Raw genomic sequence first — 19310 nt, forward strand, 5'->3', positions numbered from 1 at the left:
TTTGCAATTAATTCACACTAATATTTGTGAGATGAATTATTTGTCACATCATGAAAAGAGGTATTTTATCACTTTTATTGATGACTACTCAAGATATAATTATGTCTTTTCATTAAAAATAAAAGATGAAATATTTGAGACATTATTGATAGAGGTGGAGAGTACTTAAAGTCAAATTTTATTGATTTTTGTAAAAAAGAAGGCATTGCAAAATAATTGACCATGTCCTATGTACCACAACAAAATGGTGTAGCAGAAAGAAAAAATAGGAATTTCATAGAAATGATTAATTCTATGCTTTATGGATCTGGTATGTCTGGAAATTTGTGGACTGAAGCCTTACTTTCAACATGTCATATTTTGAATAGAATTACTTTCAGAAATCATGATGCATCTCTATATGAACTTTGGAATAATCGAAAGCCAAATATAAATTATTTTAAAGTATGGGATTGCTTAGCTCATGTTCAATTACCAATCAACATTTAACCAAGATTGACTATAGAGGAGTAGATTGTATGTTTATTGGTTATTCACAAACCAGTAAGGCTTATAGATTTTTAAATCTTGAGACCCCAAGTCCTCACATAATTATTGAATCTTTACATGCTACCTTTTTTGAGCATACATTTCCCAAGAAAAAGGATTCTTTTGAACAAGATGCAAGTTCTTCTATTTCTCCTCTTAAAAGAAAAATAGTTGAGCCATTGGAAAAAAGTCAACCAAGACGTAGTTCAAGATCAATCAAATCAAAAGACTTTGGACCTAATTTTCAAGCTTATTGATTGAAAAGGACCCTGAAAGTTACAATGAAGTTATGTCTTCACATGATGCTACTTTTTGGCATGAAGCCATTGATGATGAAATGCATTCTATACTATCTAATAATACATGGATATTATTAATCTTTCTCCTGGATATAAACTAATTGGTTGCCAATGAATTTTTAGGAAGAAAATGAAATTCAATGGTACTTTAGATAAGTACAAAGCCTGCTTGGTAGCTAAAGTTTTACTCAATTGAAAGATATTGATTATTTGGATACTTTTGCACCTGTAGCTCGGATGAACTCCATTCTTCTCTTGATTACTTTAGTAGCAATTCATGGTATTGTGATTCATCAGATAGATGTGAAGACTGCATTCCTGAATGGAGATCTAGACGAAGAAGTCTACATGAAACAACCAAAAGGATTTGTCATTCCTGGTCAAGAACGTAAAGTTTGTAAGCTTCTTAAATCTCTTTATGGATTGGAACAAGCTCCAAAGCAATGACATGAGAAATTTAGAAAATTTATGATTTCTAATGGCTACTTAATCAATGGTGGAGATATCTGCATATTTAGTAAATTTCCAGAAAATTATGGTGTTATAATATGTCTTTATGTAGATGACATGTTTATCTTTGGAACTAATATCAAACGAATCAAAGAAATAAAATATTTTCTTGCTTTTTAATTTGAAATGAAAGATCTTAGAGAACTAATGTAATTTTAGGCATCAAAATTGTAAGATCAGCAAATGGTTTGACTCTTACTTAATCAAGTTATATTGAGAAGGTTCTAAAGAGGTTTGGTCATTTTGATGACAAACCTGCTCCTACACCATTTGATCCTAGCATCAAACTAGTGTGAAACTCTAATGATATTCTTGATCAATTGACATATTCTCAAATTGTTAGTATTCTTATGTATGCCAGGCATTGTACCTGGCCAAATATTGGTTATGTAGTAGGAACTTTGAGCAAGTTTACTGGTAGCCCTGGAGTTGAGCATTGGAATGCTTTTAATTTGTGTTTTAAGGTATCTGAAGGGTAAGATTAATCTTGGTCTGCATTATTCTACCTTTTCAGCAGTTCTTGAAGGCTACAATGATGCCATTTGAAATTCTGATCTGAATGACTCTAAATCTATTACTGCTTAGATTTTCTCTTTTGCTGAAGCAGCAATATCTTGGAGATCAAAGAAGCAAACATATATTACTCACTCAACCATGGAGTAAGAATTTATCGCTATGTCTTCTGCTGGAGAAGAAACTGATTATCTACGGAGCATGCTAATAGATATTCCGTTATGGGGTAAGCTAATCCACCTTTGACTATTTATTGTGATAATAAAGCTGCTATATTTCGGGCTTTAAGTGATTGTTACAGTTGCAAGTCAAGATAAGTTCATCTCAAACACAATTATATGTGAAGATTATTGGAGGATGGCATAATATCGCTAGCAGATCCTTTGTCTAAAGGGTTAGGCAAGAAATTGGTGGTACAAACTTTTAATGGGATGGGAATAAAGCCTGTTGTAGATTGATTTTACTTTATGGAAACCCTACCTAATGATGTAATCTTGGGTTCAAAGGGAAAAACAAGTAAAGTTACAATTATGAGGCACATCAATAAAATTTTCTTTTTCCCTAGAGAGTGAGTAAATGTGCATAAGTTGAGATTTTTTCTCTTGATAAATCTATAAGATCGATCTCGGTTGGAGTAAATTATAATACTCTTGATAGATTTGACAACATTCCTACAAAAGAGAAGAATGAGATTATGTTCTCTTAACAAGTCTATACACCGATTTCGATTGGAGTGTGTAGGAACACTCTTGATAGATTTACTAATACTTTATTGTAAAGGAGGATGAGATTAATTTCTCTTAATGAAATTCATAGACTATTTGGTCGAAGTATGCAAAGTTACTTTTGATGAATTCACCGCACTAAGTGCGAAGTGGAGGTCGCTTCAATAAGATTTTAACAGGAGAATCTTAAAGCACTTAGCTAAAAGGATTCAGGACACATGGCCGTAAGCTGTCAAAAAATTTTGATTTTCACCGAAACATAGTAATATGCATGAAGTATTTTTCTACTTCATTCAATGAACCACTTAGTTCAAGATTTGTTCACTAAGTAGTCAGTGATTTAGAAAGTCTTCACTAGCTAATGGTTCAACTCCAAAAGACACCATTATTGATGTATGTTTCTAGATTAATGTCTCAAAAGAATTTTATTTCTTAAAGATATAATCTCTTGAAACAAGTGGAGGATTGTAATTATTGAAGTTTATGTTTCAATCAATTTTGGAACAAGTGCATCGGTTAGAAGTTTTATATGTTTCAATTAATATTGAAACAAATGTATTTTGAGTTACAAAGAAAATGAATGTGAATTTACAATTGAACAAATGCATTTTGAGTTACAAATGCAATTCATTCATTTACGTTTTAGGTTCTTGAAAAGATAATTTTTTGTTCATGAACCTATTAACTATTATTTAATTAATACTCCTTTTACATGAAATTTTTATCCTATAAATAGCAAGTTCTTTTGTTTGAAAAGACAAGCAATCAAAAACAATATCCCCCTGAAAATATTTGAGAGACATTGATCAAATGGTGAAATCACCAATTCAAGAATAGAAGAGCAACATTCTTGAATGCTATTTGTTTTGTGGCTTAGTTGAATGCCGAAGATAGAATTGTTACTAATTCTACCATTTGCTCGTGGGAGAGATTCCAACTATCTTCAAGAAACGTATTATCGTTCCTCTAAGCCAAGCAAATTTATTTTGAATTTCTTGTACAATTATCATTATTGTTCTAACAAGATTAATGATAACAAAAAAATTTAAGTGTCCTTCAATTTTCATAAATTCCAAATAAAAAAATATGTGAATAAAAATAGGATCGTGTCCTTGAGTTTGCATATAGTATGTTGGTTGATAAAAGCCTAAATTATGATTGACTGTTATTTTTTTAATCAAGTTTATATGTACACTGCCATTGAATTTGTGTCTACGTTAGAAATTTGTATATTCTTAGACCTTTGGAGTTCAAATATAGAAAAATGCCGAGAATGAATAAAACTACATAAATAGCAATACAGTAGTAATATCTTGAAATATTTTAGATGCTGAGAAGGATCTCAAAAAAAATTAGAGCATTCGATCTTTTTGCATAAACTGAAATTTAAGAAGCATCAAAAGTTCATGTTTTTATAAATTACATCTTTAGAGAGAGGGGGGGTGTATGATCAATGTACTATAGGTGTGTTTTCTTGATAGAAAATTTTGTGGATGAAAGTTGAGCAATTGAGCATCAAAGAGTGTGAAAATCTAGGATTTATGGGTTTAATTTTATGCTTCAATTACAGAACTCTTGTTAAATATGTTAAATATTAAGAATTGGTGTTTGAGTGTTTGAGTTGCTGCACATAACATTCTGATGATACCATTTTGTTTATTTTGAAATAGTTTTGAAAGTCTCCATAAGAAAGCTAATTTTCTATTTTGTTGGGTTCATTGAAGAAGAAGAGGACGGATATTCTTTTATAAAAGATTGATATGCATTTAATTCTCCACCAATATTGATCATATTGAATGATCAAGGAGAGCACAAGGAAATCATTAGAATTGATAACTACAAATGTGAGCACATTTTGCAGTTCTTGAAAAAGAAGGTTAAATCATCTTCGGATATCTAATATGGTTGGTATTCTAGTCTCTAGAGCAATGTTTAGTGTAGGCATTTCTTCAACCCACATCTAGTTTCAGAAAAATCCAAATATCACATATTTTTTAAAAGACTGACATAAAATTAATAGCAACACAGAAGCCTGAAGACTAATTCTTTTTTACAAATCACTTTGGATATTGTTTTTATATGTGTTTCATATTAGCATTTGATTTCGTCTAAAAAAAATAATAATAAATAACTGATGCTTCTAAAACTTAAATTATCAGTTGTCATGAGCCAATCCACAAACTTGAAATTTATTAATAAGTTATTTCAAATAGCTATTATATAGTCAAAGAAAAAATATCATCTTAATCAAAAAAATGAAACAATAAATAAAAGTTATACATTTTCATATTTTAAATTCTGAAAAGAAAAAAAAAATAAATTTTTATTCACACACACAAAAAAGAAAACTCTCATCTAAAAATATTGCATAAGGGGATTGTCGTTCCCTTTCAATATATGATGGGGTAACATTTCTCAAACCTTAGATGTTAACGGGGTAAAGTGGTGTTCACTCTTCATCATTACATAGTAGTAATAAGTAACATTGTCCAAATCTTAGGTAGAATGAGAAGAATTCACATAAATTTTTATATGATATGTTAGGGTTTTTGTCCTGATTTTTTAATCAAATTTGATTATTAATTTTCTATTGAAGGAACATAAAAGTAATACCATAATTATTTTTACTTTTTCTATAAGAAAAATATAAACCTCCTCCATATTTGGCTAATGTCTTCCTTGGAGGAAAGGTTTTGGACCTTTATAAATAGAAGACCATTTTTTTTTCATACAACAACACAAGAGCATCCACATTCAATGTAGTCCTTGAAAGAGTCCGATTTAGAGAAAGATTTTCTCTTAATAAATTATATGCTTTATGAATTAGTTTTTCATATGTAGACCGATTGGCCAAATCATATTAATAATAAGTCTTTAATATGTTTTTCTTTGTTATCTGATTTATCGTTTTCATAGTTTGCAAACTATTAACTTCTGTATGATGCCTTCTTGATTTCGAACTCAATAAGTGATATCAGAGCTTATGATTCAACGATCATATGAGTCCAAGGGTTCAATGATCCAAATGATATTGAGGACATACCATGGCGGTTTCAAATCAATATACAATCAATTTAATGATAATGAAGATATGATACGGATCTAAGTTACTAAACACCAAAATCAGCTAAGAACACCAAGAGAACCGAGAACAAGATGAACAAATAGCTATGACAGCAACACAAATCCGAGAACACAAGATATCAAACAAACAAATGTAAATAAAGTAAGATAAATAGCTTGACATACGAGATTACAAGATCTAAGAACCAAGACATGTTTCAAACATCAAGACCCCTACAACCCGTAATAACAACATCAAGCTCTTACGATGACCGCTAAGGGAATCAACTCCGCCTTACAACCATCATTTTTAAGCAATGATCATTACCGACTTTTCCAATCCCTACACTACTTGGCTTTTTCAATCCCAACACTAAGTTTCCTCCCAATGGAGTTCAAGAATATGTCTCTCAAAATATCATCATAAACAACTAAGGAAAACAAGCCTGATTAGAGTGTATTTATAACCTAGCTTATTACATGATAAAATGACCAAGACACCCTTAATGAAAAGGGGCAGCCTTAGAGTACTGGACTTCACATAATAAAATGGCCAAAACACCCTTAATGTGGAGGGGCGACCTTGGAGTGTTTGGACTCCTCTCACACTTCAATATGTGCAATCCTTTGGAGCTCTCAAATAGTCATCAAGGAAAGCCTCCAAGCAACCCTCCACACACGAAATTACTCTATAAGTGTCCAAAATGGTTTCCCCATGCATATTCTCGTGTCTTCAATGTGACCAAAGCTTAATCCCTCATGTGTTGGCCTCGAATGATGGCATCAAAAGCTATGTTGGCCATGTGGATCGTATCATCCTCCCCTTTTTGAAAAGTATTCGACCTCGAATCCATACCTTGCAAAATCAAAGAAAGGACAACAAAACACAAATTCCTCATGGCATGAGGGTTAGGATTAGCATAAATAATTATTTCATCATGCCAAGATTGCACATACTTGAAATATAACCAAGGATCCTTTGAATTGAATATTAAAAATTCAACGAAAAGTGTACAAAGAATTTGGTTATGGAAACCACCAACAGATAAGAAAACTACGAAGGTCCTAGTGGCATCACATAATCCAAAAGGTAGAATTACCTCCATCTCATGAGCCATAAGACATAATTGTTTCATTACCTCTTCAAGAGACCATACCAAGGGTGGTTCTTCAATTGGTTCTAAAGTCCACAAGACCCATATAGCATTATTACTCAAATATGTGGACCAATCAACAAGTTCCCTACCTCTATATAGAACAAATCCAAGACTATCATGAATGTCATCATAAGCAAAGAGGTAGTATAGAAAGGAATCAAATGTAAAGGCATACGCGGATGATGTCAACGCATTTAAGCACATAAAAATTCTTCCTTTCATACAAATAGACAACTTGGCATCAACAAGTTGGGATTCACTCAACTTAAGAACAAGTGTGTCAAGCAATAATGCACATTTAGAAGCATTACCTTAAGGAGACAATGACATTTTTGCTCTCGGGTTTTCAAGAATGACACTTTTCTTGTCATGTAGACCAAGAAACAAGTTGGGTGCACCAACATCACCATTTCTATATTTGGCACCGGGGTCAAATGAAAAAAGTGGCCATAGACATGGGTCTAGACAACACTCTCTTTCCCCATAGGCTTAACCCAAACTATAACATATACTCTCTACAATAGCATACATATCATCAAAAGCAAATAGAGAATAGAGAAAGGTATCACTTAATTCAACTTCTACTAAGGTGTCCTTATGTATTCACTCACTACTAGTTTCCAAATCATCATCATGAATACTCTCAACAATAAGGTTACATAAAGTAGAAGAAGATATAATTTCTGAGACTACACATCTCTTACCCTTAAGAGTATTCACATCTTTCAAGAAGAGATTTCTATCTTTAGGAAGAATGTTATCACACCATAGTGGGTTGGCATATAGGCTATATCCTTCAAGACAAGCTATACCTTCAACATGATTCTCACCGCTAGGTTCATTAAGAGTGATTATACCATCTTCAAACAAGATATTATTCCTAAAGAGAGAATGATCTATCCCGGGGGCAGATTTGAAACAAGCAAGCTCACTCTCTAAAAGATCATTATCAAGTTTTAAAGATGTTTCAAGCCATGATTATCCCTATGATCCAAGAAAACACTAGAATCTTCACCAAAGGACAAGCTCACGGGTTCACTTCTATCTTTTTTACCAACATTTTCAAATTCTTCAACCTTAAGTGGTGGACTAGTTTCGCACATAAGTTGATCAATTCGGTCATCAATAGGATCAACTAGTGCATCCACACTCACAATATGTACATCATCATCAAGAGAAAAAGAATTAATAGACGATGTATTTTCATTCGACACAGTGGCTTCAATACTAGGTGGACATAAATTGATCTTACAGAAAAATCAATTTTGTCATCAATAGAATCAACCAGTGTATCCACACTCACATCCTGTACATCATCATCAAGAGGTAAAGAATTAATAGACTCACAAATAGGTAAGCTATGACTCACACTCAATAGGCTACTAGCCACACAATCACCATTCATATGCACAAAAATGTAAGAGTTAGTTATTTTACCTTGAAGTTCTTGAGTACATTCTTCTTTACCTTAGTGTGAAGGTCCTCTACTAGCTTCGACTATAACTAAGGTTTCCCTAGTCAAGTATTTAAAGGAAATCTTCTCCTTTAGCACTTGTTCTCCCCTGCTTGCCATGTTGGTACCTACACAAACGTCCTTAGAAATGGAAGGACAAACAAAGTTAGCTCGGTTTGGTGGCAACCCCCTCACTTCACTCCTCATAACCTCTCATTTTTCTAATCTCGAATTTCCACCTTACATACCCTTACTCCTCTCAATATTTTGTCTCTCATTTTCATTCGGATTGAAGTAAGTGATCACTTCTCTTTTAGACTTAGTAAGAATGGACATAATGAGATGATTACCTCATCGATCTCTCACACCTTAGGCTAATTTTGCACATTTGAAACTTTATCTTGTGCAAACCAATTAACACCCAAGCTTACATGACCTTGTTTCAAGGGGAAGATATCGCACCACACCTCCTCATAGTATTCAAATTGGTTGAAGACAACCTTCACTCTCTCGGTAACCTTATACTCATACAAGGAATATGAAACAAGTAAAGGTTCTCAAAACAGACCCAAATGGTCAACCATGGGTGGAATGATGTAGTTTTTATAACGCCTATCATCTAGCACAATGAGGCAGCCCGAAACCCTACAAATTCTTACCTTTTTGGAGTGAACATTTCCTCTTGGATCAACATTATAAGGCTTAGTATAACCATTCTTCTCATGGGACAACCTCCACTATAGCTAGTATAATCATTCACACCACTTCGACCTTGATAAGAAGTACTACAAGGTGAGAAATTTTAATCTTCATACTCCACATATGCACTCTCACTATATCTCCCATAAGCTGTGCAAATGAAGGGGTTATATCTTACACCAATTCTAGGTTCGAAGAAGGGAGTGTAAGACTCCTCACATACCCCAACTTTATCATAAAAACCATCATAAGGCTCTTCATCATCTCCATATTCACCATAAGTACTAAGCACTTCGTTCATCTCATTTTCTTCTTCAAACCCACAACCCTCTAATCTGTACATGTCTTGATCATGGCTATTTTCATAGCATTCACAATCTCCATCATCATCTGTCACGACCCAACCCGGGGCCCTGACCGCGATGGGCATCCCGAACCACAAAGGCCCGAAATACCGTTGTAACTGCCCAACCCACTAGTGATATTGTCTTCTCTAGACCCAGGCTCGCACGGATTTAAAATGTGTCACTAGGGAGTAAGGTTTTCTGACATATATATCCAGCATCCCTCCAGTGTTTTCTCGATATGGGACTACTTCCTAAGTTGGGGTGTTACATACACCCCCTTATGAACTCAGCATCCTCACTGAGGTTTGCCCCACCGAATGAGATTTGCCTACACTCAGGATTGAGGTTTCCCTTACCTTATCGGGATTATCCTACACTCAATTTGAACTCTGGCCCACATCGACAGGGCTGACACAGGAGCGGCTATGATTCCATTCTGTCATGACCCGAGCTGGGGTCCTGACCGCGATGGGCATCCCAAACTATGAAGGCCTGAGATACCCCTGTAATTTCCCAACCTACTAGTGATATTATTCGCTCTGGGAGGGAGTAAGGCTTTCTTACATATATACCCAGCATCCCTCCTTTGTTTTGCCGATGTGGGACTCCTTCCTAAGTTGGGGTGTTACATCATCGTAGCTATAAAATCCTTTACTACAATCATAGTCTCCCATGTCGTAGTCACAATAATTCGTGGCAATCAAAGACATGTTCCCCTTATATCACCTTGTACCTATAAAATGAACAGACAAGATTGGTAGTAAAAGCACCCCACCAACACTTGTATGCACTCACCTTTGTGATCCTCACAATTGAAGCGGTGAATATTGAAAGTTGCTTATACTCTGGTAGTCAATAAGGTGTCAATCCCTATTCTACGGCCGAAATAGATTCTTGTTTGATCGACTCAAGACATAAAACAAAATCTACTTATGAACTTGAAACAAAAAAGTTCAACAAATCAAAAATGAGAAACACACGCAAAGAACAAATACACAAAAGAAAAATGGATTCAAAAACTAATTCACAATCTAGTAGGTGATTACTAGTTGCTAATTAGTACTAGATTCAAGGAATAAAACTAAAGAAAGAAGGAAAAGAAACTTAAAATCTGAAATTTGAGCTTAGGGTCATTTTTTGAAGGGTGATGATGTGGTAGCCTTTTATTGGACGTTGAAATATTGTTGAAATTTTGGAAATTTTCTTGTTTTCCAATTTGAATTGGTCAATTTTCAATTTGAAAGAGTGGAAATTCGATTTTGAGAGGGAAAATACAAGACTTGGAGCTTTTTTTTTTCAAATTCAAAAAGAGTTTGACTTTCCTTGCACCTTTTTGGTAATACTACTTTTTGAAAGCCTTTTGTCTCCTTTCCTTTTTTGTATGTCTTAGGATATGCCCTTTCTCCCTTTTGGTAAGATACCTTTTTGAAAATCCTTTTGTCTCATTTCTTCTTTGCTATGTTTTGGGATATGTTTTCAAGACAAACAAGGGTCACACTCTTTTAGATCAAACAACACATATTGAATGTTCTTGTTCAATAATTTATGAAGAACACCAAAAACATTCAGAAAATGGAAACTAAGCCAAATGAACTCGGAATTGGATGATTTTTGTTTCTCCAAGTTCACATTGATCTCTTTAACACCAACAACACATTTTAAAACCACAATACCAACAAATACCTTTCCAATTTCAAGATTTACCGTTTTAGTTTCTTTAACCTTCAAGCTCAACAATGGTGAATACTCAAAACAACCCGCACTCAAATCCAAGATCTAGACTCTCTTAGTGTTAGGGAACAAGGACCTAACACTAGAAACAAATAAAACACACAAAAATCTCCTAAATCTAAGTTCAAAGTTTCAGACAAGACACAAAAATGGGATAATTTTATTTTTTTTTTGAGATTTTTGGCTTTTCAACACTTTTTTTTGTGATTTTCAAGATAACAAGCCTAAGATTGATCTGGTAGGAATGAATCAATCCTTTATCTAATACCAAATAATATGGATCTAAGTTATTAAGTACCAAAACCAGCTAAAAACACCAAGAGAAATCGAGAACACAATGAACAACAAGCTATAGCAGCAACACAAACTCGAGAACACAAGATATCAAACAAACAAATGCAATTAAAGTAAGATAGATAGCTTGACATACGAGATTACAAGATCTAAGAAACAAGACATATTTCAAACGTCAAGACCCCTACAACCCGTAATAACAACACCAAGCTCTTACGGTGACCGCTAAGGAAATCAATTCCGCCTTACAACCATCGTTTCTAAGCAATGATCAATACCAATTTTTTCAAGCCCTACACTACTTGGCTTTTCCAAGCCCTACACTAAGCTTCCTCCCAATAGAGTTCAAGAATATGTCTCTCAAAATATCATCATAAACAACTAAGGAAAATAAGCCTAATAAGAGTGTATTTATAGTCTACCTTATTACATAATAAATAATCAAGACACTCTTAATGACAAAGGGCGGCCTTGGAGTGTTGGACTTCACATGATGAAATGACTAAAACATCCTTAATGAGGAGGGGAGGCCTTGGAGTGTTTGGACTCCTTTTCACACTTCAACATGTGCAATCCTTTAGAACTCTTGGGTAGTCATCAAGGCAAGCCTCCAAGCAACCCTCCACACACGGAATTGCTTTATTAAGTGTCCAAAATGGTTTTCCCATGCATATTCTCATGCCTTCAATGTGACCAAAGCTTGATACCTCATGTGTTGGCCTCGAATGATGGCATCAAAAGCTATGTTGGCCATTTGAATTGTATCAAGATATAAGTCCAAAAAATTACATATAGAGACGATTGTCAATCATATTTCCAACAATCACATTGTTATATTTTAAAAATAAAACTCACTTTTAACTCTGCAAAGAAATACAACATTTTTAACCCAAAGGACTCATATATTTTTAACCCAAACGAGCTCCATTTTTAAGCATGCCAAACAGCAATAATGAAGATTATGTGGAGAACAAAAATTATGCATGTGAAGGTGGATCAAGTTTGATAAAAAAAAATCAAGCCAAAAAATGGAGATTTGTTAGGATTTTCGTCTTGATTTTCTTAACAAATTTGAGTATGTGTGTGTGTGTATATATATATATATATATTTCATTGAAGAAAAATAAAAGTAATACCATAATTACTTTTACTTTTCAAAAAAAAAAATATAAAATTCTTTCATATTTGGCTAACCTCTTCCTTAGATGAAAGATTTTGGACCTCTATAATACAAGACCCCTTCTCTCTCATACAACAACATAATAACTTTCACAATGTAGTCCTCAAAAGAATCTGGTTTAGAGGGATATTTTCTTCTAATAGGTTTTATGTTTTTTTTAATTAATTTTTGATATGTAGGTCAATTGATCAAACCCTGTTAATAATATGTTCTTAATATGTTTTCTTTGTCATCTGATTTATTATTTTCATGATTTGTAAATTATTAGCATCCGCATGATATTCTTTCGATTCCAAATTCAACATGACATTCTCATGGTTCTTTTTTACTTAATTAATCACTAGGTCATTATGTGCAAGGGCGGTAAAAGGGTTCATCTAAACATTTTTGTGAAAAAATTATAGTGAATATACAATATTAAAATTATTTTATACATAGCAAATATTATAAGTACTCTTTTTACTACGACTTTGTATAGATGCAACTTTTTATTTTAAAAATTTTTAATGAAAATTCTGATTGAGGCACCACATGCCACATTCTTAAACGCTATCAACAACACTTCTTGTCTGCCTGATTAAATATTAACCCATCTTGACAATATATATCTGCTATATGGTTATATTCTTATGGGCGTACCTTTCTTCATGTGGAAATATGAGTAAATTCCAATGTACACATTACACAGTAGGTGCTTTGATTTCATTTTCAAGAACCAATCAATTCCTCCAATTATAAATACACAACAAGAAAGCTTAACTAACTTGGGGCCCTCTCCCCCCCCCCCTGCCCCCCTTCTGTTAGGTGTCCTTTCTTTACCAAACATTGTTAAATCGCCCATAGCCCACGAATACTTATACTTCCCCACAAACCCCCACCCAAGCCTAATATAATTAACTCCACGTGGCAACATCACAGTAAATTCACAGTTTTGTGGGCTCCATATTGGCTATTCTATCTAAAATAATTTCTAAATATTCCTTGATAAGATGGTAATTTTATTGATGTGGTGGGAAAAAATCTGCTTTACAAGTGGAATTATTTCTCCATATCTGTATTTACACGTCAAAATAGGATAGCCTTAATGAAGTCTTGTCGAAATATTATGTGATTGAAGGATACTTGATAAAGTAAAATATAATTTTAGTTGAACAATTATAAGAAAAAATGTGTATGAAAATGAATGTTGCGTCTCTAAAATTCTAGATATCAAAAAATAAAAAAAAAAAAAGATTATAGCAAGAATTTATATGCTAAGATACTTGTCTGATCATTCAAGATATTTATTTGAAGGTACAAACAGCACACATATCTGTGCGACTGCCACATGCAGCAGCCTCAAGGTGCAAAACTATGGCTAAAAGTGTTAAAAAGTGACGAGGTCCATGAAGAAGATAGTTATTCCAGAAGACCTAAAATTTCTTAAAATTCATGCAGGAGTTTAAAAGGGAGATGTAATTTTGTAACTCTTTATAAATTTATTTTTAATAACATTCTAAGAGAAATCGTTATATCTTAGATCTATTATTTAATGAAATTGAGTGATGGACGATTATGTCACATATCGTATTAATACTGTGGATGAAATGAAGACTAGCATTCAGAGTCTTGTGTGATAAGAAGTTTCATCAAAATTTAAAAGCAAGATTTATAGAGTCATAATTAAATTTACTGTATTGTATGGGGTGAAGCGTTGGCCTGTTAGGAAATTTCACATTCAGAAGATGAAAGTTGCAACGATAAGATCGATTGTTATGCTGGATATATGACTATACTAGGAGAGATAGGACTAGAGATGAAGATACTCGATAAGGTAGAAGTGGCCACAATGGAGGACAAAATGCAAGAAGCGAGACAAAGATAATTCAGGCTTGTGAAGAGGTGATACATGGATGTTCCATCTTAGGTGCGAGAGGTTGACAATGCATAGTTTCAAAAAAGGTAAAGATAGGTCAAAAAAGTATGGATGAGAGGTGATTAGATATGACATAGCGCAATTTCAACTTACCGAGGACATGACCTAGGAGATTATGGAAGACATGAATTAGGATAGAAGTTTAACAAGCAGTAGAATGTTGTCTCGCTTATCTTCTCATACTAGCAATCATAGTATTATTCATATAGTTTTTTATTTTTTTAGTTTCTGTTAATATTTATCGTTTCTTGTACTTTAATTGCCGTATTATTTGTCGTCGCTATTATTTTTTTTATTTCAAAATGCTTTGATCGCTATCATTATTTCTTTTTCCATCTATTTTAAACTATTTTACCTTAAGTTGAGGATATATGTATCAAAAATAGTTTCGAACCTATGTATAAAAATAATTTCAATATCTCTCAAGGCAGGGAAAAAATCTACCTATACTCTACCTGCTCTAAATTTTAATTGTAAAATTATATTGAGTATATCATTACAAGAAATCTTCACTTTGACCTATAAAACTTTCACTTCCGAAATTAAAAAAACGGAAGAGTTTTTTTTTGGGTTTAATTTATAAATGGCCATAAGATATCATTTCTCTCTTATTTTATAATATTAGACTGAATGCAGCCTTGAATGAAGATATATGAATAGTGAGGTCATATAGTTATTTATTTGGAACTGGGACAGAGTGTTTGTACTTATATGAACATAGTGGATTCACAGGATCACTTTGACCAGCAAGAAATAAGGCTTTTCATCCTCGCAAGTTGCAACTAACCATATATTACTATTATTATTATTATTATACAATACAATATTTTTCAATAAAATAATTGATACAATGGTAATTCATGATTTCACACCTTTTTCCCTAATATAATAAACAATACTGTATGTAGTTCATTTCACACCTCGAGGCTGCTTTAATTTAAAGAAAAGAGATAGGGCAAGGTGGGATCTAATTGCTTTCTTCGATTTTGACTCTTTCCCAATGCAAACTTCATCAATCACCATGGTGAGGGGACGATGGAAGAATATTGTGTTTCTCCACCAAATAAGGTAAAACACAACAAGCGCAAAAAAAAAAGAGGGGGGGTGGGAGGGGGGAGGGGGTAAAAAGCTGCAAAGAATTTTATCTATTCCAAAGTGACTAGCTACTAATAGGCCCTAACAACCTCCACCCTTTTTTCAAGAACAAGGAAACAAGATTTTACAAGCAACACTCTTTTTTTGTGACCCACACAAATAATATAGTACTCATCTAACAAAGGCCTGCAAATGATTTCAACTTTGCTTATTTCCCAAATCTACAAAACATATGGAGAAAGATCAATCTATATATATATACCATTTGAGAAGCATGACCCCACTCTGGAATGTTCTTAATTACCAAAGTTGGAAACTTTGATATCAATCAAGGGTTATTGGCTTACCGATCCATTCGTTTTCAGCAGCAGCAATCCTACCCGAGCCACGACCAGTCATTTTGCCAAAAGAACTTACTGCTGATAACCCCTTAAAACTACTGCTGCCTTCGCTGAAGTTTCGTGATCTCCTGGATATTCGAAGCTTTGAGGAGTGGAGATCACGGTCTGTGTTGTCGGCCTTTGTGACCTTGATAGCTTGTAACTGTACAATATTGCTTCTGCAGAATGGACACACGGGTTCTGGTGGACTGGCCGTGGTCGGGTTTGGCTTGTTATGACAGCATAAGGCTAGTACGCAATGTGCACACATCTGATGCCCGCAGTCCTGCACCTCGATTGTGCATAATTGATCAAAACATATACAACATACTTCCATATCACTGACCTGCATTAGGTAATCACTGACAAAATGGTCAACTTGAAATGGTAGATAACAAGAGAACTATCACTTATCAATACGAATTAATATATTGATCATCAAGGTTAAAAATCGAGTCTTGTTAGCTTTTTGGAATAGATATTACACTCTATTAACCTTAAATATCTTCTAACTTACATCATTTCCACGCAAACGTAGTTTGGTTTACCAGTATAATAGTTCTTTATTAGCAGAGTCAGATATATTTCAATAGTAGTTTATACGTTATCTGGTAAAGTTGGTGATGTATTACCTCAGAGATGTTGTCATCCATCCCTCCATCAGATTGGGTTGGGGAAGGTGGAGAGTACTCTGTCCCCTTTATAATATTTTTTTCCCTCTCCTTATTTGCTTCCATTAAGGCACGTTCTAGTAAAGCTTTCGCCTCATCATTGAGCTGACTGATGAATTTCAACGGCGATGGCCACACAAGAGGCTCCGCTGATGAAGGATTCAACAAAGCCGCACAGGCGCCATGGTGGTACCTTAAAGCAACCGTGTATGGTATTCTCCTGCACCAAAATGAACAAATAAGGACTAGACACATGATCATTCAGATACAAATCTAAGAGCTTAAATTAACATTCAAGATTCATAAGCTATAAAATATTGACAAGATCACAATCGACAAAATTAGGCATACCCCGAGGCATCTCTATGTAGTCGATCTGCTCCCCACGCCAACAATTCACGGATGCAATCAAGAGAACCACCTCTTGCAGCCAAATGAAGTGGAGTGCTACCAGGAAATCTATATGAAATCCAAGCTAATTCAAAGAACGTGAAAAGGGAAACATAGAAATGAAATTTCTTGATAAGAAAATTACCCATATCCACCGGTTGAAGCGCAAACCAGAGCGCCATTGTCAAGCAAAATGTGAACACATTCAGGCCGTCTTTGACGGGCTGCTAAGTGCAAAGGTGTTGCTCCTTTACCATCTCTGACATTCACAAACCGGGCATATCCCCTGCAGAATTCACCATCCAATTGATTCGATTAAAAAAAAACTACCAACAACACATACCAAAAAGAAACAACAATTACTGAATTGCTTACCAAGATGCTGCAACATGAGATGTACGAGCCGCAGAAAGAATTGCTTTAAGGGATTCAAAGTGACCATAATATGCAGCATAGTGCAAACATGTTCTTCCATTAAGTGAATCAAACTTTAAAATCTGCAAGAAAACAAGAAGAAAATCCCAATTAACAAAAGCATTTGCAAGTAGACATTAAAGACTAATCTCGAAGAGACTTTTTAAAGCATACATACATTGGCTCCTGCTTCAATTAGTTTTTGCACACAAGAGATCTTCCCATGCATTGCTGCTAACATCAACGGAGTCTAAATCACCGAAAATCAACCAAAAAAAAGCAGTTAAAAATGGTGAATAACAAACACCAATTTGCCCCAAATTGGCTAATCAATGAAACAAATGATCAAGCAAGTCGGTACACTAAAGCCCCCGTTATGCCCGGGGTCAGGGTCCCTATACACAACCTTTCCCTGCATTCCTGCAAGAGGTTGTTTACACAAACTTGAACTTGTGTCCTCCTGATCACATGACAACAACTTTACCAATTACTCTAATGCTCTCCCCTTCAAAGAAACAAATGAAAAGCACAAAATTTGCACCTGCTTATAGCGATTCAACAAATCTGGATTGATAGATTTGTTCAACAGCATAGAAACAACCTGAAAAAAACAATCAAACCCCATTAATCAATTTCTACTAAAAACACCAAATTTTATTTTACTTTTTTCAAAAAACAGAATATTTCAAAAAACCACCCCATACCACCCTACCTCGATCTGGCCATTGGCAGAAGCAATATGAAGGGGAGATTGTCGATCATATACAGTAGAATGATGAATAAGAGACGAGTTTTTCTCTAAAACAGCATTTAATGTCTCCAAATCACCACACTGAACAGCACTGAATAAACCATGCTCATCACTTGTTCCACAGCTAAGTCCTTGACCCATTATAGCTCCTCTTTGCACCGCCGTGGACGGCGGAGAAGGGTGGTGCTGGTGGTGGTGGAGAGTGGAGGAAGTGTGAGAGTTTACATATTTATATGAAGTGTTGGGAAGAAAGAAGAGAGGAGTAATGGAGCTGCCCGGGAAGGCGGGGTGGGTGGGGAGAAAGAACGGGCAGGTGACCGACTCATAACAGAAGGGGGACAACGGGCAGGAGTCAGATATTTGTTCGGGTAGTTTAAAGATTCTTCAAATAATGCTACAGTGAAGTACTAGCAAAAACTTGTTTCAACGATTGTGTTTTGTCTACGGACCTCTTTTCTCATACTTTTACTGGTCTCCAGCAGCAGTGGTAAATTCTGAAATAAGTTACTTTCAAATATAACTAATTTTGAAATTAGTTATTTTATTTTGTATTTTAGATAAGTTATTTTATAACTATATTATAAATAGTGAAATATATTATTTTGAGATTAACTAGTATCAATCAAACACAAAATAAATAATATTATATTTTATTTTAACATTATTATATCAACTTTATCTTTTATTAATATACAACAACAATAAACCCAGTATATTTCAACATAGTGGGGTCTGGAAAGGATAAAATGTACGCAGTTCATATCACTACTCTCGAAAGAGTAGAGAGGCTGTTTCCGATAGACCCCCGGCTCAAGACATCTTTTATTAATATATATATTATTATTTTTTATTTATATAAAATATTTTTTCAATGAAGGTATTCAAATGAAACTATGCAAGGGTCTTGAGGGTAAAAATCTTGCACAGGTCATGCAGAACCGTTCGTTCGGTAATACCTTCTTTTTTTTAAGTTTTTTTTTTTTTTTCATTTTTATTCGAAAATGGGCAGTGATGGAGTCAGTATTTTCACTAAGGGAGTTCACGAGTGAATATATGAATTAATCGAAGGAGGTTTAATATCTACTATATATACGTAATAAATAATTTTAATCATATATATATATATATATATATAAATATAATATAATTTTCCACTCAAAGAAGTGTTCGGATGAACCTCTATCCTAAGTGTAGC

At 34.1% G+C, this 19310-nt stretch overlaps 1 protein-coding gene across 3 annotated transcripts; it reads right to left on the minus strand.

The window, feature by feature from the left end:
- Nucleotides 1-11463: 11463 nt before the first annotated feature.
- On the minus strand, nucleotides 11464-18546 carry LOC107853005 (putative E3 ubiquitin-protein ligase XBAT31). Of its 3 annotated transcripts, none has more exons than XM_016698031.2 (9): nucleotides 18077-18387; nucleotides 17906-17965; nucleotides 17543-17614; nucleotides 17326-17447; nucleotides 17096-17236; nucleotides 16912-17019; nucleotides 16522-16780; nucleotides 15857-16235; nucleotides 11464-12060 (listed from the first exon to the last, which is right to left on the minus strand). In XM_016698031.2, the coding sequence occupies exons 1-9, from the start codon at nucleotides 18254-18256 to the stop codon at nucleotides 11996-11998; spliced, it is 1386 nt and encodes a 461-aa protein (XP_016553517.2). In that variant the 5' UTR covers nucleotides 18257-18387; the 3' UTR covers nucleotides 11464-11995. The 3 variants fall into 3 exon arrangements, with proteins under 3 accessions (XP_016553517.2, XP_016553518.2, XP_047255147.1); XM_016698032.2 differs by lacking the exon at nucleotides 11464-12060 and adding an exon at nucleotides 15191-15730 and having other exon boundaries at nucleotides 18077-18385; XM_047399191.1 differs by lacking the exon at nucleotides 11464-12060 and having other exon boundaries at nucleotides 15191-16235; nucleotides 18077-18546.
- Between the last annotated feature and the right edge of the window lie 764 nt (nucleotides 18547-19310).

Source organism: Capsicum annuum, chromosome 11 (assembly GCF_002878395.1).
Source record: "Capsicum annuum cultivar UCD-10X-F1 chromosome 11, UCD10Xv1.1, whole genome shotgun sequence".
Lineage (NCBI taxonomy): Eukaryota > Viridiplantae > Streptophyta > Magnoliopsida > Solanales > Solanaceae > Capsicum > Capsicum annuum.

Excerpts from the sequence above, each read along its gene's own strand:
- LOC107853005 (XM_016698031.2), bottom strand. The coding sequence starts at position 18,256 with ATGGGTCAAGGACTTAGCTGTGGAACAAGTGATGAGCATGGTTTATTC. Across the intron at positions 17,966-18,076 it reads CTGCCAATGGCCAGATCGAG|GTTGTTTCTATGCTGTTGAA; the intron begins GTAGGGTGGTAT and ends TGTTTTTTTCAG. Across the intron at positions 17,448-17,542 it reads TAATTGAAGCAGGAGCCAAT|ATTTTAAAGTTTGATTCACT; the intron begins GTATGTATGCTT and ends GTTTTCTTGCAG.